General features: G+C 45.2%; 1 protein-coding gene across 3 annotated transcripts in view; it reads right to left on the bottom strand.

The window, feature by feature from the left end:
• Positions 1-20,936, bottom strand: part of dzip1l (DAZ interacting zinc finger protein 1-like) — a 109,372-nt gene that overhangs the window by 60,334 nt on the left and 28,102 nt on the right. For 2 of the 3 annotated variants that reach the window (XM_078409945.1, XM_078409947.1), the window contains exons 1-5: positions 19,143-19,257; positions 8,403-8,987; positions 4,632-4,716; positions 2,009-2,133; positions 1,143-1,304 (exon numbers count right to left, since the gene is read on the bottom strand). In XM_078409945.1, coding sequence (XP_078266071.1) covers positions 1,143-1,304; positions 2,009-2,133; positions 4,632-4,716; positions 8,403-8,912 — 882 coding nt within the window. In that variant the 5' untranslated portion in view covers positions 8,913-8,987; positions 19,143-19,257. Of the gene's footprint in view, positions 1-1,142; positions 1,305-2,008; positions 2,134-4,631; positions 4,717-8,402; positions 8,988-19,142; positions 19,258-20,936 lie in introns of those variants that run through there. The other variant, XM_078409946.1, reaches the window with a different exon arrangement.

Raw genomic sequence — 20,936 nt, 5'->3', positions numbered from 1 at the left:
GACCACCTACGTTAGTACAAATACACTTTGAACTACAATGATTCCCATTTATATTCAATAAAAGGAAATACAACCGTATCAGTCAAATCAAGTTGAGCTTATTATTTTCTGCACAAGTATGGTGAAGTGCAGTTACAATGAAAATCTTGTTTGCTGCAGCATCACAGACAGTAAGGCTTAGACAAGCAACAAAAACAAATTTTACATAAATACACATAAAATTTCTAAAAGGAAATCTGTGCATAATAGCAATGCAAAAACATTGTTAGAAAAAATAAGAAGTCCATTGGCAGTACAAGAAGTGGACAGTAGTGTTCTGTTGTCAAAGTAGGATTGCACTTTAGACTTTTGAGATACAGCGCGGAAACATGTTCTTCAGCCCACCGAGTCCGCGCCGGCGAGCAATCACCCCATGCACTGCCTTACACACTCAGGACATTTTATAATTTTACCGAAGCCAATTAGCCTACAAACCTGTATGGCTTTGAAGTGCAATTGTACTCCAAAAACGTACAGGTATGTAGATTAATGGGCTTGATGTATGTGTAAAATTGTTCCTAGTGTATGCAGGGTAGTATTAATGTGCGGGGATCGCTGGTTGGTGCAGACTCGGTGGGACGGAAGGGCCTGTTTCCGCGCTGTATCTTTAAAAAACTAAAGTGTGGGAGAAAATCAGAGCACCTGGAGAAAACCCATGCAGCAGTGAACAACAACTCAGAGATCAACACTCATCACCAGGCAACTTCAAAATAAGAATTGGTCATTCAGGTCAGATATAAAAAGAAATTTCTTCACCCAGATTGTAATGGAATTTTGGAATTCGCTACCTGAGTAAGTTTTGGAGGCTCATTATCTGAACATATTCAAAATTGAGATTGATCAATGATTTTTGGATGTTAAGAGAATCAAGGATGTAAGGTTAGTGTGGGAAAATACTGAGGGTATAAGATCAGCCATGAACTTATTGAACAGTGGAGCAGGTATGAGGGACCGAATGGCAACAAAGCATTTCCCACATGAAGCATAAGTCCACTTGAGCCAAATAGTCTTTTCCTGTGTTGTAGATCTGTAATAACATACTTAACACATTCACAGAGCATAGTGCCAAATGTTTAAATCTGTTACAGAAACATTTCACTCACAGCCTCAATAGACAAGTTCTTCGATGTCATATCCTGGAACTCCATCAGAAGTTGCTGTCTGAGGCTATCCATTTCTTGAAGGATCTTTTTCCTTTCATCCACCTTCCAAGTTTCAAATTCCTTCCTCAGTTCCCCCTCTCTCCTTCTGATATTTTCTGCTTCCTGTTTGGGACACACAGAAGACTTGGCTAGATCAAACTCAAATGTCTTCAGGCATATACTGTCAACTATAACTGTTAACTCTTATGTAAGTAGTGCCACCCAGGAGCAGATGAGTGGAGAGCCCTCAACCCCAAGGGCACCAAAGAGCAATGATCACCATGCAGATGTCTACGAATAAGCTTGATACAGCAGGTCAGTTGAGACAGGGCAAAATCACAGGCAACACTAGGATAGAGGTCACCCTGGTCTGCCCTTGGGATGGGGGAATCATCCTGACCAGCCTCGGGTCAAGGGATTGCCCTGACCAGCCCCTTGGGTCCTGAGAAGGTGGCGGAGGCAGGCATCTTACAACATTTAAGAAGCATCCGGACGAGCACTTGAATAGACAAGACATGATAAGCTACAGAGTACTTGCTGTTTAATGGGATTAGTAGAGTTATGGTCTTGATGGTTGACATAAACATAGGCCAAAGGGCCTGTTTCTGCACCGCATGACTTTGTGACTTGTTCTGTTACAGTTCCCTTCACCCAGGCTTATCTTAAAAACCTCCAGTCATGAAGTGCTCCCTTCCAGTTGAATCTGTTTAGGCCCCTGTAAAGATGTTACGATGTCCATGTAACAATAGAAAGAACTCATTGTAAGGGCTGTTGTAAGCCCAGCATGACAAGACCTCGCTCACTACATTCACTCGGCAACCACTGACCTGGTCCCGTCGGAGGGAATCAGCCTCTTGTTCGATTTGCAGCTGTGACTGGCTGAGGCGCAAGCGCTCCCTGAGCTCCTCGATCTCGTCCACAATCTGCGCCGTCTGTTGTTTCGTCTTTCTCTCTGAGAGGAAATCACAGCAAAGATGGATTGAAATCAGCAAGGGGCAAAAAAACAAAGTCCTGCCAACTGACATTGTTTTAGCCACATCTACTTTGTTAGAAACAGGGTAAGCAAAATGGGCAGTTCTGGTCACCACACTGTAGGGGGGATGTGATTGAACTGGAGAAGCTGCCGAGGCAATTCTCCAGGAAGTTGCCTGGGATGGAGTGTTTCTGTTATAAGGAGAAATTAGAAAGGCTGGCTCTTTTTGCTGGCGCAGAGGAGGCTGAGGGGTGACGTATAGAGGTATACCACGTTATGACGGAGATAGGGTTAATAGTAAAATCTTTTTTCACATGCTGATGTCTAAGATAAGAGGGCATGGGTTTAGGTGAGAGGTAGAAGGTTTTGAAAGGAGCTGGGAGGTAGCTTTTTCATACAGAGGGTGAATCGAGTCAAGAATGCATTACCTGACAAGTGGTGGAAGCATATATTATCATATCATTTAGGCATCTAAACAGGTACTTGGATCAGCAAAGCATAAAAGGCTATGGACTTAACTCAGGTTAATGGGAATGGTATAGATAGGTACAGTGGCTAGCATGGATGTGGTGGGCAAAGGTCCCGTTTCTGTTCTGAGTGACTATTATTCTATTATCTACTAGTTTTAGAAAATCAAAAAACTTCTGACTCAAAACCAGAAAATGCTGGAAACTTTGTAAATCAGGTGCATTTGTGGAATGTCAACGACCCTTCATCAGAACTGATTTATCTGCATTGTTTCAGCGTAAAAGTTAGGTTGAACCTACTTTATATTTTCTTTCCTCGATTTGGATTGCAATGGAATGAACTTAATCAATGTAATTGATGGAAGCTTAAACATAGAAATAATTTTTCTTCATATTTGTTTTTGGCAGATGCCGTTCAGCATGTTTGGCCCAAAAAGTCTCGTGCAATCCCATTCCTGCTCTCTTGCAAGTGTTCATTACCACCCTCAAACTTTCTTTACTGGCCATTCATGCTTGGGGTAATTTAACAGTAGTCAATTACAGTACACTTTTACGATGACGGTAGGAGATCAGAGTGCCCAGACGAAGCCCGATCACAGGGAGATTGTGCAAAGTCCATTCAGAAGCACCAGAGTTCAGGATGGAATCCGAGTCACTGCAACAGTGAGACTGCAGCACCACCAGCACCAAATGTGCTGCCTAGTGTTGGCGCTGTTATAAATTTCCACAGGTTGCTTGCCTAGTTTTATTTACATTGTACAAAATGTAAATAAAACTAAGCAATAGATAAGAAAGCTGCAGAAAGCATCTTGATTTACTATGGAAACTCACATTGAACAAAAGAAAGAAATTAACTTGCTTTACCCCCATCTCTGACTACTCTTAGCCTATTTCAGATGTGGATAGGATTTTGCTGATCTCTCACTACATTAAATGACAGTTCAAAAAGTGGCTCTCAGACTAATAATAACTCATGATCACTCCTTAACCAATGTTAATACTGGGAAGGATGGCAGTTGGACATCATATCATGAGACGTGGAGAAGACTAACAAGATAAATTTCTCATAACGTTTTACAATCTTTTAACATTATTATATGGTAACATAGACGAAGGGAAAAGCCGATCAGCCGATCAATCGCATCCTGTCCATAGTTTCAACTTAATCCAGCCACCTCAGTTTTTTTTCTGTATTTCCCATGCCTCCAGCTTTTAGCAGTGGTCACTGCTGCCTGGACTATAAACAAACAGGTAGGTTCATTTGCTACTGAAAATTATTCTCAATATGTAGGTGGGTGGTAGAATGTGAGGGTGTTGATGGCAATATGTGGAGAAAATGAGATTAGTATAAATGAGTTTAAAAAAATTAAAAAGCTAGATGATGGAAATCTGAAACATACAAGAAACCACTGGATACACTCAGTACTTCAGGCAGCATCTGTGGAAGGAGAAACATCATTGTTTCCGTTCCATCACTTCAGACGAATGTCCTTAGATCTGAAACAATGATTGTTTCCCCTTCCTGTGATGCTACCTGACCTGCTCAGTACCGCAGCATTTTCTGTTTTTGTTGCTGCAACTGGGTGTTTGAGTGTCGATACAGACTTGGTGGGCCAAAGAGCATATTTCTATGCCATTTGATTCATTTATTGCCCTCTTGTCTATTGTACGTCAGTAGATTTGCCCAGTTTGCCATGGATACTCGCCTTGCGCTCTGAGGTTTGTGGTTAACTCATGCCCTGCTGGCTTGGGACAACTAAATTAATTTTATCAGTCTCATCAACACCCCTGGAACCAATCTTTTATAAACTATTTAAGGGTTAACAACAACACAGTTCACCCAACTGATTACCAAATGGAAATAACAAACAAAAAATAAACTGTATAAGGAAAGCATAACAATGATTCTGAGGAAGAGTTAACCGCTGTTGTGTTTAAGCCAAGGGTGATATGCCAAATGATTCCAGCATATTTGGAATCCTGATTTGGTAGCTGAGAAAGACTTCTCACCAGCCTGAGTGATCTCTGGGTGGCGCCGGTCAATGTGTGCTTGCATGAAGGAATAGTTCACAAATGCCTTGTCACAGAGCTGGCACTGCGGAGAAAAAAACACAGTCAATGCCTCAGGAAATAAAAGATCCCAAGCAAATAAAATAATTCGGATTTTTGAAGCAAGTCTTACTATTACACATTTATTTTTAACCTTATCAAGTTAAGACGACGAATGGAACCATTTTAACTTTTCGATATTCCCTTACAATATAGAAGGCTATTCAGCCCATCAAATATGTGCTTGTTCACAGCACAATGCCAGCCCCCCATTAATTTCCCCTGAAACTATTCTCCTCACATTGCTATCGTTCCTAACTCCCCCCAGTTTCTACCTCAGCTACACACTAGGAGCAGTTTACAGCAGCCAATTAATCTACCAATCTGCACATCTCTGGGATGTGGAATGAACTGAGGAAACACACATGGTCACAGGAAGAACTCCATACAGTAAGGATCTGAGGTCAAATTGGACACGTGTAACTGGAGCCCTGAAATAACGGTTATACTGGCTGGATCACTGTACCACCCAATTCAGGAATACAGCATCAACATCTGGGTGCAGTGGCTAGATGGATGAGCTGCTGCCTCACAGCACCAGAGACCCAGGTTCGATCCTGACTACGGGTGCTGTCTGTACGGAGTTTGTACTTCACCCAGCATGGGTTTTCTCCAAGTGCCCCAGTTTCCTCCCATACTCCAAAGACATATAGGTTTATAGGTTAATTGGCTTTGGAAAATCTGTAAATTGTCCTTAGTGTGTATGTAGGATAGTGTTATTGTACGGGGTGATCGCTGGTCAGCATGGATTCGGTGGGCTAAAGCACCTGTTTCCACGCTGTATCTCTAAAATCTAATCAGTTATCTTCTGATCAGATATAACATGTTCTAATGTAAAGCTCACTATCCAACGAGTTTTAGCAAAACAAATCCAAGTATAATCTATTCTCTCACAAACCATCGAGAACTCTCCTGTGTAACTGCCAATTTTGTCGCAGTTAAGGCTGAGTTAACAGTTGCAAATCTACACAAAATAGGTGTTGGAAAATGACTGTTCAAACTCATTTCATACAAAGACTTTGTGTCACAATTTGATAACTACATGTTGGTTTATTTACTTTTTTAAATGTCCATGTGCATTCAAAGATTAATTTGGTTAACTGCTTTGTTTCAAGTCTCTAATTCCAAAGGCTCCACTTCATTATTTCCAGATTAACATAATTACCTAATGCTCTTTCCACTTGTTTCGGATTACATTTTAGACTGGATTTATATCACAGGACACCTACATCAGAAATTGGGAAATCTGTGTTGTGTATATAAAACAGTTATATCCGATCAAGTTTTAATTAGTTGCATCTTTTGTTTCAAGAACTTTTTGAAAGTTTTCCCCCATCTCTTCCAAATGAATTAAAGAGATTAATACCAATTTTCAATCAAGTATCAATGACCACATCTCTCTCGGGAAGTGTTATATTGAAATGTTTTGGGCTGATTGTGTTGAGGGGCACACTACCATCAATAGCTACAGATACACTGATCCTACCTATCCAGTTGTTATTCAAAAAGTACTGAATGATACCTATCTCTAAGAAAGACAACTAACCAATGTTTGTACATCCCTGTAGCCACACCCTAACCAGCAGGGGGCTGTGCAGGGCTCACAGTGCAAAAGCAATTGCAGAATTGCCTATTGTACTTACCCACATGCATGCATAAACTAGTGCTGATCACATCATAACTGGATGTTTTAAGGTGCAAATTGCAGGTGAGCAGAGTCAAACAGTTTAATTAGTTAGTCTCCAGGGGTCTAACTCAGGGGCAAGGAAAAACACTTACTATGCTTTTCCACATTGGCTTCAGTTGTTTTTTCCGCTTCAACCCAGAGTTTTGTGTCCACCGTTGTAGCTTTAAGCATCCAAAGATGTTCCAAATGGAACAATTTTGCTGGGTGCAGTTTCTCCCAACTTTTCAAATGATTTAACTTTGGCTTTTACTGGTTCAAACCCATAACCTTACAGCAAAGATTCAACAAAAATGTCCTTCCAAATTTCATGATTCAACATTGTTTTACCAAGCAACTGATTGTGGCTTCATGTCTAAATCCAGAACTATAAGAACATAATCCAGGTTAAAACCACAGAGGAGTACTGGGGGAGTGCTGTGTTGTAAAAAGTGCTGTATGTGAGATGAGATGTTAAACTTAGATGGTGGGTGGATGTGCCTCTACCTGTAGAGGCAGGATTGTTCAGTCACCCAGCTATTATCTGTTCTTCAAGCAACACAGTCAAATAATTAAGGTAAAAACAAGGAATTGCAGATGCTGGTTTACCAAAAAAGACAGATTGTAGACGGGGGGAAAGAAAGCTGCAAGAGAGGAAGAGCAGGACAAAGCCGGGCAGGTAATAAGTTGATACAGGTGATGGGGGCATTCGATAGGCAAACGGTTGGACAAAGGCCAGAGATGAAAGTGTAAGACAAAAGGATTAGAGAGTTGCGCATTGTGTAGCTAGAAGGAATGTAGGTGGAGCGGGGGGGGGGGGAGAAAGCTGGAAGAGACGAGGTGAAGGGGGAGGGTTTATGGGAGAGTAGAAGGGGAAGGGGGTCAGTTAACTAAAATTGGAGAATTCAATGTTCATACCATTGGCTTGTAAGCTCCCAAGCAGAATATGAGGTACCGCCCTTTCTCTCTTCTGATACAATAGCCTTCCACCTACATTCCATATGTATCAAGCTTGTACCTGCTGAGCTTTGTCCTGCCCCTCCTCTCGGCCAGCTTCCCCTCCCCTCCATCCCAACTGCCCCTCCCCTCCATCCCAACTGCCACCCCCACAATCAATCTGAAGAAAGGTCCCGACCAGGAAACTCACATGTTCTCCAGAAATGCTGCCTGACATGCTGAGTTACTGCAGCAAGTTGTGTCTTTTTTTTCAGATAATTAATGTCTCTGTTAATGAGAGTTTGCAGTGTGCAATTTGGTTGCTAGGTGACCAGATTACAAATGTGAGTAAAATTTAACATAAGCCTGAGACACACAGGGGTTGCAAACATGCTATGGAATTGCAAGGTTTTTTTAAAATAATCCCTCTGAAAGTACTTTTCAGAGAATTCTTCATGAGGAAAGGCTATCTGAAATGGAACCAAAAAAACTGACTGCCAGTTTGGAATCCAAATCAAGGAAGGCGACAGAGCACAACTGTTGCAATCTTAGCAAAGAGCTTATTCGTCTTTATTCTGACATAAAACACAGCACGCAACAAATTCACGCAACACTAAATCAAAAGAAAACCGTGAATGCTGGAAATCTGAAATAGAAACAAAGGATGCTGGAAACACTCAACAAGTCACAAAGCACGAGGAGGAGTAGGTGTTGAGATGTTTCCACGAGTGGGAGAATCTTGAATGAGGGGACATAGTTACAAGTATGGAGGACAGCCAATTAAAACCAAGCTCCTTAGGAATTCCTAGAATTCTCTGCCCTGCAGGTTGTGGGAGCTAGATCATTTTGGTGATTCAAAGAGAAAATAAATATATCTGAAAGATCAGGAAATTGAAGGTTCTTTGGAATTGGCGCAGGAGATGGGGCCTGGGGCAGATCAGCCATGATCACACTGAATAGTGGAGCAGGCTTAAGGGGCCGAGTGGCCTACAGTTGCACCTCTTTTCTTATGCTCTTACAGGCAGAATAAATAATCAAACCTTTAAATAAAACAAGGTTGAAGGCAGAAGTACCTTGTGATAGTTATTGGCTCCTGCTTGCACAAGCAGCTGAAGAGTTGCGATCATCTTTTTGCGCCGTCGGCCCTCATCTTTCACACCCTTTAACTCCTCCGTCTTCTTAACTATTTCCTGCCTGCTCTTCTCCAGCTCTTCCATGGCCAGCTGTAGCTGCTCCTCCAGTGCCTGGATGTTGCTTGTGAAGTAATCCTGGGAGTGAAGGAGGTATTCTGTGTTTAGTTGGGCCAGCTTAATTACCTTCAGTAAAACTGGGTCAACCAAGTTCTGGCAAGAGGGACACCTCTCGGAGTCCAAGTTACAGAAGGTCACGCTCATGATGTTCTCCTGCAGGGTGGAGACATCCAGCTCTCTGGCCACTCGCTCCACGTCTATAGCGCTGAGCCGCCTCCAGTCCAGGCTTTCGCTTCTTGAACGGAACTTGAAAGAGGGCAGTCCAGCTGTGCCCAACGATAGGTTTCCGAAGCCCATCCCGAATCCCCCGTACTGGCTCTGCGATGATACCATGAAGTCCGTTAGGCGATAGTGTGGTGGCGTTAGTCGATGGAACTGTGAAGGGCAGCAAACATTGCTGTGGAAGAACTGCAAAAGGACGAAAGGAAATATCATCATTTAACTGTTCTGTTTCAAATTACTCTCTCTGCAGACCCTGCACAACACACTGTGTCTCACAAACTACCTATCCATTCCTAACCAGAGAAATGTTCAGCAATCCACGGTACTTAACCTCCCATTCCCATCCATTATGGGCTACATACAAGAATTGCTTACAGTTTAATACTAAACCTGCATTGCACAACCTCCACCCACTACACTTGTGGCTGGTACAGTGGCTCAACTTGTAGAGCCACTGCTTCACCACGCCAAAGACCCAGGTTCAAAGCTGGCCTCCAGTGCTGTCTGGATTTTGCACGTTCTGCCTGTGGCTGCGAGAGGAACCCCCCACCTCGGGGCTCCCGATTTCTTCCACAATCCAAAGAAGTGTGGGTTGTTAAATTAGTTCCCCCCCCCCCCCCCCCCCCCCCCCACCTCCCACTGTGTGAAGATGATTGGTGGGATCTGGGGGAAGATGAGATTTTGGGGGGGAAGGTAAAATGGGATTAATGTTGGATTGGTGTATGTGTGCAGTTGATGGTCAGCAGGGGCTCAATGAGGCAAATGGCCTGTTGTAATGTTGAATTTCAATAGGCCAAATGACCTGTTTTAATGCTGTATTCCTCTGACAATGATAATTTCATCATTTGGCACTACTTTCCCACATGTCAGAGTCATTACAGGATTCTTGCCCAATTATCGTGTTTGTCAATGAGGCAACACATTGCATGAAGAGAGGTTGGGGTGTGGGGATAGGGGATTGATTGAGTCAGAGCAGCAGTATGGAAAAAGTTCAAAGAGACAACGAAGCAAGGATCACAGGGGGTAAACTGGTTAACGTGGGGACAAAATGGAGGAGGGAGAAGCTGCAAAGTTTGGGACAGTAGAAGTGTCCCAGAAAAGGTGGCAACAAGTTGAGGTTCTCAAGAGAGAAGATGGCAGGAGAGCAAGGAAAAGATGATGACCGTACTGGTTTGGCTAGGGATGTGGTGATATACAAAGCCACGAGAGACTGTTCATCACTATGAACAATTTAAACATATGGTAATTCTTGCCTCTATTACCTCCCATATATCGCTGCTTCAGGTAACTATAAATCAGTTGCCCTTGCCTGGTGGAGGATGCCAAGGCCTTAATAGTAGAAGACAATGGCTCAGTGCTGCCACCATCTATTTCATCTGGTCTCAATGCTGAAAGCTCTACACTAGGCACTGCTCCTTTGTGGAGGGGCGGTAAGTTCCTGGAGAATGGGAACAGATAATTTAGTCATTCTGCAACTGGTGGTGAAGGAACTGATCACATCGCTGCACTTCCTGTGTTGATGTTGGGCGTGGGGTGGTCAATCCAGAATCTTGTTGGTTGCAGCTAGTGGCGATGAATCATTGGTAATGAAGCAGTTTTCACCCTTGTTAAATACACCAATTTCTACTCCTAGTAATCAAATAACTGCTGAATGTTCTAAAAAGGCATTGGTGAACAGAGATAACATAAAGTATAATGAAGAGTATGAGTCTTTGGATGGTCTGTTTGTTCAATACTCTACCCAGCTGGAGCACATTTAGTCATTTAGTAATGCACCTCCCTACCTTATATGCCACAGACAAACCATAATAGAAAACAAATAAAACATTCAGAGGGAGAGGGAGTGCCCCTGACCCGAAACATTAATTGGTTTCTCTTTCCACGGATGTTGCTTGACTGGCTGAGTTCTTCCAGCATTTTCTGTTTTTGTAACAGGCCAAAGGATACCTCCAAGGAATTAAGGACAATCTCAAGCTCTTCATCTCAATGACAAGCCATCGCCTTCAATCAACATCCCTGTGTTTTCCATCCATTAAATGCAGTGCTAATATATTTGCCCTTCTCCAGGATGGTCTTTGCCCACATTCTGCTCCCTCTACAAGCTTCAGTATACATCAGATAACAGCTCTACTTCTCCATCACAGCCAAATTCTGCCGAGTTGCAGGCTTGATATTGCTATCAATGAGGAACAATGGTCTCCAAGTTGAATAGCCATCTTTCTCAACTCCTAATAGAACTCCCCAAGCCATGTTGGTTCCTCCCCCTGTGCCCTAACCTCACCCAGCAGTCAATCTTTTTAGCTGGATGAACTTTCAAACTCAACATTTGAATAACTCCCAACCGTGCATTTAGTCCAACAGCACTGCCATGAAAGTCTCTACCTCTCCTCCACCACCATTCTTAGGTCAACATCCCAGCCAGCTAAGTTCCTCCACATGGATTCCCTCGCCTAGACCAATTTTGAGTTGAGACTTACTCTCCTCTATGTCTTCAATCCCACCCTATATTTCCAACCTCTTACATATCTCACAACCCCTCCCCATCTTTACAATCTTGAGATGCATGGATAATTACAGTCTACCACCCACTGCTCCACCATTCCCAACACTAGATCCACTAGATTTGATTAGGGAGCTTAAGGTGAAACAATTCCTCGGGGCCTGAGATCAGAATATGATAGAATTCAACTTGGAGTTTGAGAGGGAGAAGCTGTATTGGAATTACTGTTAAGGTAACTACAGAGGCATAACAGAGGAGCTGGCTAAAATTAATCCTGCCCTATTTCTCACGCTTCTTCTAGATAAGTCAAGCCTAAAATAGACACTGAGCATGCTAAATTGAAAGAATATGAGAGAAACAGCAAAAGTAAGGACAAAGAAAATAGCAGTAATGAGCTAATGGATTCAGCATCAGAACAAGAACTCGTAACATTGGCAATGAGATAATAAAGAGCAAAACGAAAGCTTGCAAATATTTCAATTAAAAATATAAAAACGCTTGTGAAATTTTATAATACCCCTAAAAAGTAAACTCCAAAAGTGAAGGCAAGAGACAATTTTTCCCACAACCGCCACCAATGCTGAGAAGATAGTAAAGAGCTTTAATTTCAATATGGCAAACACATATTACTGAAAGCCACATAAATATTCTCAAAAATGTGTAAAGTGTAAACTGGTAAGAATGAAACAGCCTTGCATGGACTGAAGGGAATGCTGTGGTCCACTGTTGGGTGAGTCTGTGCAACGAGAACTCATTGCCCTGTCGTAGACACCATCCTTATTGAATTGGAGACAAGTGGACAAGAACTTGGAATACCTTTAAAAATGTTTGTTTGCTTTATTCATGGTTAACAACAAACCTATCCGTGGCCAGCTTCTTACCGTGCACTAAAAAGTACAATTGACTTGGGAGTTGCAGAGGGGCATGGGCATTCATTGAAGTCCAACAATTGATATTTTATTTGCTACAAAAATCCAACTATTTCAGGGATATATATTATATTAAACTGTTCATAGTGATGTTGGAGAAGATACAGATGATCAATAAATCTAATGACTGTCTTGCATCTCTCTCACTCTTAAATGGCTGTTAAGGACCCCAAGATGAATCCTGAGTTTCCATATTGTTCATATTTATTTATTATCATTTTATCTGTGAATATTTTTCCCGGCTGCCTACAAATTAACTGAGGCTTTTTTTAAAGGAAGATAAATTGTAAATTGTAAAAACCTTTATTGTCACTACACAAAGTACAGCGAAATTATAGCAGTCCAGATTATGCAATCACACACAGCAGACAGTACAAAGGATAAACCTTTATCCATAACAAGCTAAACCTAATCTACTGAATTAAACAAACTGACCTCTAATACAATATAGACAAAACAATTACAATACGGTCGAGGCAGTGTACAGTGCAATCAAGACAGCAAGTTATTGCACAGCAATGAGAGCTAACATATTGCAAGTGCCGTTTTTTTTTAAAAATAAAAGAAATAATGTAATTAAATATAAGGTGCGGTCGGTTGTAACATGTAATAAGTTTAGCAAATGTTAAGCAATATAAGTGCAGCAGAATGTAAACTTGTATTAAATTGAGGCTTATGTTTTCTGACAAGTAACTGACAGTGTTCCGATCAGTTCCGTTCCTTCCATTCAGTTTTATGTGAGTGTCTGGCAGTGTTCAGCTCACGTATGACACTGGGGTAGAAACTGTTCTTGAGTCTATTAGTCCGTGATGTAATGGACCTGAACCGTCTACCAGAGGGCAGCAGTTAAAGGCTATGATATAAATAAAAGTATGTCCCTATACTAAAATCAAATTCCACGACTGCAAAATTCCACATTGCACCAAATTGACTCAAACTTCCCAATCTAAAAAATTATAAATCACTAAAAATAAATGTACCAATTCAAAACAAGAAAAATCTGAATGAAAATAGGAATCTATTTTGGGCATGAGGGGTTAAAATATGAAACCTCATGACTTTGCAGCCAATATTTTATTTTGTTTTGTTATTATTTTTCCCTGTAAAGAACTGCGCACATTGACGAAGTTTGAGCATAATTTTTAACATTCCTAGAGATTTAACCAAGTAGAAAACTCAACCCAAGTATCAGAGCCATGGATGCATCAATGGCTGAGAGTGAACAGCCTGTTATTCCCCTCAGTCCTACAGTTGGGCAAGAATTCACAAACAGGAAGTCAAACCTCACTTGGGAATGGGCAGTATTGTCAACAATCACTTAAAAATGTCCACTGCATTCAACAAATATTCCAATTTTCGTTCTGATGCATCTATCAGTCATCCAACTGGGAAACCCAGAAAAGCACACTTTCAAATGGCAGCCTCATTCTTCTCACCAGGATTAAGACCATTATTCACAACTTTCTGTCTACTAAGGCATGGTATCAGAGCTTACAACACATCAGAGCCTCTCTTCAACTCATCTGCATACAACTGCACAGGAAATTAGCAGAGTGCTGGAGGAACCCAGGGAGTCATGCAGCTGCCTGACCCAGCAATTTGATTTTTGCTCAAGATGCCAGCGGCTGCAAGGTCGTGCCTCCACAGGCTTTGAATAAGTTCGGACGAATGAGCTTATAGTAAATTACTTGGAAGGTGAGAGTCCAGCTGTAATTAAACAACGGAGGGATCAGAGCACAAATAAATCAATCAATGAATGCTAACAAGGCCATACAACAGCAAATCAAGCATTATTTCTATGGGGATAGAATTGAAAAACTTGGGAAGTTATGCTTAACCTGTGTTGAACCGTGATCACACCACAGTTAAGAGCTACTGAAGAGGATGCAGAAGTTATCTTCAGTTGTCTAAATCTATGGGACTGCCCACAGTTTACGTAAGAAGACAAGAGAACCAACCCCTTAGGCCTGCCCAACCATTCACTGTGATCATGACTTTAACCTAGAAATTATTTCACCTAGAATGGTCAGAATGTGGAATGTGGAGCTCACTCCCACAAGAGAAGGTCAAAGAAAACAGTAAAGATGCATTTAAGGGGAGACAGGAGAAGCACACAAGAGAGAAGGGCGTTGAGGGCTACTCTGATAGAAGAGGAAAGACAGGAGAAGCTAAATATCCTATGTATGGAAGTGGTTTGCACAGTGCGTTTTGACTTGTACATAATGAACAGCAGTCAAACTACACACATACACAAAAAAGTCCACCATCAGGTGCTTACCATGTCTGCCAAAAGCCTAAAGCTGATAAATGCAGCAAGCAGCAGGTTCTCCCTCTATATTCTGTGGCTATGTTGTATCAGTTACCGAGTGCTTGGAAACAAGGGGACAAACAACATTCTTGGACACACCTCAATCATTTGTCTCACGCTTAAAACAATCATTCTGGCGAAAGCATCAAACAACATGCAAAATTAGAGTTCAACAAGGAAAACATAAATTAAATGAGAGTTTTAGAGAGAGTGCCACTATTAGATGTCCCACAATGTGAAACTGGCAAGGAGTCCACAAAATTGACAAGTTCAAATTCCATTCTTTGAATTCTTGCCTATTCATTTCCAAGATTAGTATTTATTACCAATCCCCAAATTGAAGCTAAACGTTTCATGGGTTCTGTTCAATATAAATTGCTTACGGGTCACCCTAATCGAGTAATTCGCCAAAGTAACACGCCAATGTTTTCAGTCTGGGCAATGAATAAGAGTCTAGAGTGGCACAACTGCGTCCAACATCAGACGTTTTTGAGGCAAGGGTTCTCTGCACCTACTTGAAAGAAATTCTCAGTTTGTATTAATCCCCTATTCTTTAGCTGTTTCCTGTCATCTCAAAGTGAGGGCTGATATGTAAGTGAACACTCCTTCACACGCTGTCCTGACTGAAATATGTTGGTATTCCTTCCACATCACAGGGGGAAATCCTGGAACTCCTGGAACAGTTGTGGTCACCATCCCCCTAAACTGGGCATGAACTAAACTTAGACTGTTTATTGCTGATCTTAATCTTTCGAAATGGAATTCTCCTCCAAGATCCCAGTTGTATAATGGCTCTGGTCAAATGCTGATTTTGGGGGAAGAGGTGGGGAACGTCATAATCAACCTGGCTGTGCACGATGCCAGTCGTTCAACCTCCAACATTCTAGCGCAAGTCACAAAGCACAGGCATACACCCGTGACCATGCAAGTGGTCGCAGGAAAGGGGAGGATGTAATGGCTTCATTCATTTCCAGCCACCTGGTGTTGACACCAGACGCCGATTAACAATCCCCACAAGCAAACAGTCTGGTTCCACCAACTGAACATCCGACGTGTTCTCATAACGCCAGATACATCTGACAGCAGAAACCTGCAGATGCTGCGATTCTGAAACAAAAACTGGGAATGGTGGAAACGTACAGTGGGTCAAGCAGAGTCTTTTGGGAGAGATTTAGTCAATGACTCTTAGAAAAGATCTTCAACCTGAAACCTTGACTCTGCTGCTCTGTCCACAGGCGCTGACTGATCTGTGGAATATGTGAATATGTGCAGCATCCATAGTTTTTAGTTTAGTTGTTTAGAGATACAGGACGGAAACAGGCCCTTCGGCACACCAAGTCCGCCTCGACCAGCCAATCCCCGCACATTAACACTACCCTACACATACTAGGGACAGTTTTTACATTTACACCGCCAATTAACCTACAAACCTGTACGTCTTTGCAGTGTGGGAGGAAACCGAAGATCTCAGGGAAAACCCACGCAGTCACAGGGAGAATGTACAAACTCTGTACAGACATGCACCCGTAGTCAGGATTGAACCCGGGTGACTAGCGCTGTCAGGCAGTAGCTCTCCCGCTAATTTCCCAGGAAAGTGGTTTCACTGTACACATCCTAACCTGATGGACAGCAGCGGTCAAAACACTAATTCAGATTGACTCACAAACAGCAACAGCTCCGAAAGAAGCAGAGTGGTGCAGAGAGTTTCCTCCCACACCCCACAGACAAACAGATTGGTGGGGTTTCACTGTACCTCGGTACACATGACAATAAACTAAACTAAACTTTATTGCCCCCCTGGAGTGGTAGAATCTTGGGGGGGGGGGTTTAATGGGAATGCGGGGAGAATAATAAAGATTAATGTCAATGGATGGTTGATGCTCAGCACAGACTCAGTGAGCCAAAGATTCAACAGTACATCCTCTCAGACAGGGCAGGACGAGGGGGCAGAGGTCACTGTAGTTCACAGCATTTAGGAAGTAATGAGCAGCTAATACAAGCTGGCAGGAAAGAAGACAACCCTTACACAGCGGCAACTACAGGCAGCAACATGGAAACTAAACCTGGATCCAAAGATCAACATAGTCTCCCTCATCCGCCCCAGCAGGCAGGAAAGACTCGCGAATCACACAGCGAACTGAGTGGGCAATGCAGATAGAGCATCCATGTTAAAGAACCGCCGTTCCCGTGCGCCTGCCTATTACTGCCACCTCTTTCTGCAAACAAGGGCAACATGCATCATTTTCCTCCACTTTGCACATTAGTTCGGAATTCAGGCAATCCAGGGCAGCCGAGTGGGCAGGTTAGGTCCCTGCAATGTATCAATTTACAGCAAATCTGCCAAGTTTGACAACAAAGAGATAGTATTTTTTAAAAAGCTGTCAAACTCGATCAGGCTTTCTCGTACACTCCGGGGTAGTTTCAAGTTCTGTCGTCATAGTGACAATGGAAACTGACACTTCATTCAGGAGGCAGAATGTGAAGGAGAGTGCAGGGTGAGAGAGAGAGATCAGAAACTGTTAGAAAAGATGGGGAGAGAGACAGGGATACGGATAGAGGAGCTGGAGAAGATCTAAAACAGCAACAAACCTGCTACTCGTCCGTGAATGCAAGAGACTCAGTAGAAGACGCCAGGCCTGGACAAACCGAACAACAGCAGATGTTGTTTACACCGATCACTATAGTTACTCAGCATTCCAACTAATCACTCACCATTACCTGACCCAGCAGCTTCACATTCTGGCTGCATGTTTCAATGCAACACTGCTCATTAATCTTCACCAGTCACACACCTCAGGGGGAAGGGGGAGCATGCAGGGGGAGTGAGGGTGGAGGGAAGGGGATTGGAGGGAGGGGGTAGGGAGGAAGGGGGAGGGGTGGGAGGGAACGGGAGGGGTGACAGAGGGAGGGGAGGGGGGAGGAGGGAGGGAGATGGGAAGAGGAAGAGAGAGGGAGCGAGGAGGGAGTCGAGGGGGTAGAAAGGGTGGGAGAGAGGGGGTAGAGGGGGGAGAGGGGAGGGAGAGGCGGAGAGGAGGATGGGGAGGAGTGGAAGGGCGGGGAAGGGTGGGGAAAGGAGGGGGAGGGAGGGGGAGGGAGGGGGAGGGAGGGGGGAGAGGAGGATGGGGGAGTGGGGGGGAGGGGAAGGGACGGGGGGGAGGGGGAGGGCAAGGGAGGGGGGAGGGCAAGAGAGGGGAAGGGAGGGAGGGGAAGGGAGGGAGGGGGAAGGGAGGGAGGGGGCGACGGGGAGAGAGGGAGCGATGGGGGAGATGGAGAGATGGGGACATGGAGAGAAGGGAAGATCGGGAGAGAAAGGGAAAGGGAGAAAAGGGGAGAGACAGAGAGAGAGAAAGAAACAGAGGAGAGAGGGAGAGATGGGGAGAGAGGGAGAGACGGGGAGGGAGAGACAAGGGAGAGAGGGAGAGACGACGAGAGAGGGAGAGAGGGGGGAGAGGGGGGAGAGGGAGAGAAGGGGAAAGAGGGAGAGAGAAGGAGAGACGGGGAGAGAGGGAGATGCGGGGAGAGAGGGAGATGCGGGGAGAGACGGGGAGATGCGGGGAGAGAGGGAGAGATGGGGGAGAGACGGGGAGAGACGGGGAGACATGGAGAGAGAGTGAGGGAGAGACGGGGAGAGCGGGAAAGTCGGGAAGAGAGGGAGAGACGGGCAGAGAGGGAGAGACTTGGAGAATGGGAGAAACGGGGAGACTGGGGAGAGTGGGGGAGATGGGGAAAGTGGGGGAGACGGGGAGAGTGGGGGAGACGGGGAGAGTGGGGGAGACGGGGAGAGTGGGGGAGACGGGGAGAGTGGGGGAGACGGGGAGAGACGGGGAGAGACGGGGAGAGTGGGGGAGACGGGGAGAGTGGGGGAGACGGGGAGAGTGGGGGAGACGGGGAGAGTGGGGGAGATGGGGAGAGACGGGGAGAGTGGGGGAGACGGGGAGAGTGGGGGAGAGTGGGAGAGACCGGGAGAATGGGGGAGTGAGGGGGAGACAGCGGGAGATGGAGAGACGGGGAGAGGAGAGACGGGGAGAGGAGAGACTGGGAACGCGGGAGAGAGGGAGAGGGAGGGAGAGTGGCGGGGAGAGAGGGAGTGGTGGGGAGAGAGGGAGTGGCGGGGAGAGAGGGAGAGGTGGGAAGAGAGGGAGATGCAGGGAGAGAGGGTGAGAGAGAGTGGTGGGAGTTGGAGACGGGGAGTGAGAAGACAATGGATGGAGAAAGGGGGATGGTGGGAAGAGGGGGATATGGTGGGGGGCGTGGGGAGAGGGGGAGTTGTTGGGGGGCGTGGGGAGGGGGGGAGATGGTGGGGGCATGGGGAGGGTGGGAGGAGAGAGGGAGACGTTAGGGGGATAAGAGGGTGATGATGGAGTGAAAGGGAGACGGGGAGGGGTTCGGGGATGGAGTCGGTTGATGGGGAGAGGGAGAAGAGACGATGGGAGAGGAAAACGTAGTGGGATGGAAGCCGGTGGAGGCGGGAGTGTTAGAGGAATGAGGGGTTGGGGGTTGGGGAGAGGGAGACGTGGGGGGTGGTTTTGCAGTGAACCCAAAGCGCTGCCGAGCCCCGTTTCCACCGTCGCCTCTGCCATGGGCTCCGGCCCTTCCTGCATTACCTCGGTCCCGGATCAGTGCGGGTCCTGGTCCTGGTCCTGGTCCTGGTTCCCCTCACTCCCCCCCTGCGCTCCCTCGATCCCAACGACAGGAAGTGAGCTCAGCAAGTGAGAGAGCGCAGGCTGCCCGGGCTGAAGGAGGGAGGGATGCAGAGTGGAGCAAGCGATTCACTCGGAGATGAGATGAGAGGGGAGGAGAGGAGAGCGGGCGGCAAGCAGAGAGAAGCGGATGGATGCAGAAGCGCAAGAGAGTTGTAGACTCAGAATGAATATTGCAATAGAGAAAAGGGGACAGAGGGTGTGTGGGAAGGAACTGCAGATGCTGGTTCACACCGAAGATAGACACAACATGCTGGAGTAACGCGGCGAGACGGGCAGCGTCTCCGGAGAGCAGGAACGGGTGACGTTTCGGGTCGAGACCCTTCTTCAGACCTGACGAGTCTGAAGTCAGAGTTGCTGCCTGTCCCGCTGAGTTACTCCAGCATTTTAGTGTCTATCAAGGAAGACAGAGAGATGCATAATGGAGAATTTTGGAATGCAAAGGGAGATGGGTTGGGGAGCAAGGACAGAGAGGGGCAGAGAAGGGTGCTGGAGCAATCAGGGGATGGATGGTGAGACGAGTGTGACGGTGGTTACTGGAATGTGGGTGCAGAGAGCAGACAATAGACAATAGACAATAGGTGCAGGAGTAGGCCATTCAGCCCTTCGAGCCAGCACCGCCATTCAATGCGATCATGGCTGATCACTCTCAATCAGTACCCCCGTTCCTGCCTTCTCCCCATACCCCCTCACTCCGCTATCCTTAAGAGCTCTATCCAGCTCTCTCTTGAAAGCATCCAACGAACTGGCCTCCACTGCCTTCTGAGGCAGAGAATTCCACACCTTCACCACTCTCTGACTGAAAAAGTTCTTCCTCATCTCCGTTCTAAATGGCCTACCCCTTATTCTTAAACTGTGGCCCCTTGTTCTGGACTCCCCCAACATTGGGAACATGTTTCCTGCCTCTAATGTGTCCAATCCCCTAATTATCTTATATGTTTCAATAAGATCCCCCCTCATCCTTCTAAATTCCAGTGTATACAAGCCTAATTGCTCCAGCCTTTCAACATACGACAGTCCCGCCATTCCGGGAATTAACCTAGTGAACCTACGCTGCACGCCCTCAATAGCAAGAATATCCTTCCTCAAATTTGGAGACCAAAACTGCACACAGTACTCCAGGTGCGGTCTCACCAGGGCCCGGTACAACTGTAGAAGGACCTCTTTGCTCCTATACTCAACTCCTCTTGTTATGAAGGCCAACATTCCATTGGCTTTCTTCACTGCCTGCTGTACCTGCATGCTTCCTTTGAGTGACTGATGCACTAGGACACCCAGATCTCGTTGAACATCCCCTCTTCCTAACTTGACACCATTCAGATAATATGGAGACAGGATGGAGACAGGAAAGGGAATGCAGAGGTGTACTAGGGTGGAGAGAGACGGAGGTGTAGAGTATAAGGTCATAAGTGATAGGAGCAGAATTAGGCCATTCGGCCCATCATGTGTACTCCTCCATTCAATAATGGCTGATCTATCTTTCCCAGCTATAACCCCATTCTCCTGCCTTCTCCCCATAACCCCTGACACGCATACTAATCAAGAATCTATCTCTGCTTTAAAAATATACATTGACGACCTCCACAGCCTTCTGTGGCAAAGAATTCCACAGATTCACCACCCTATGAGTAAAGGCATTCCTTCTCATCTCCTTCCTAAAAGCACATCCTTTAATTCTGAGGCCATGACGTCTAGTCC

This window comes from Rhinoraja longicauda, chromosome 13 (assembly GCF_053455715.1).
Source record: "Rhinoraja longicauda isolate Sanriku21f chromosome 13, sRhiLon1.1, whole genome shotgun sequence".
NCBI classification, from domain to species: Eukaryota; Metazoa; Chordata; class Chondrichthyes; order Rajiformes; family Arhynchobatidae; genus Rhinoraja; species Rhinoraja longicauda.
The sequence above is the reverse complement of the archived record's forward strand: the minus strand, read 5'-3'. Positions and strand labels throughout refer to the sequence as shown.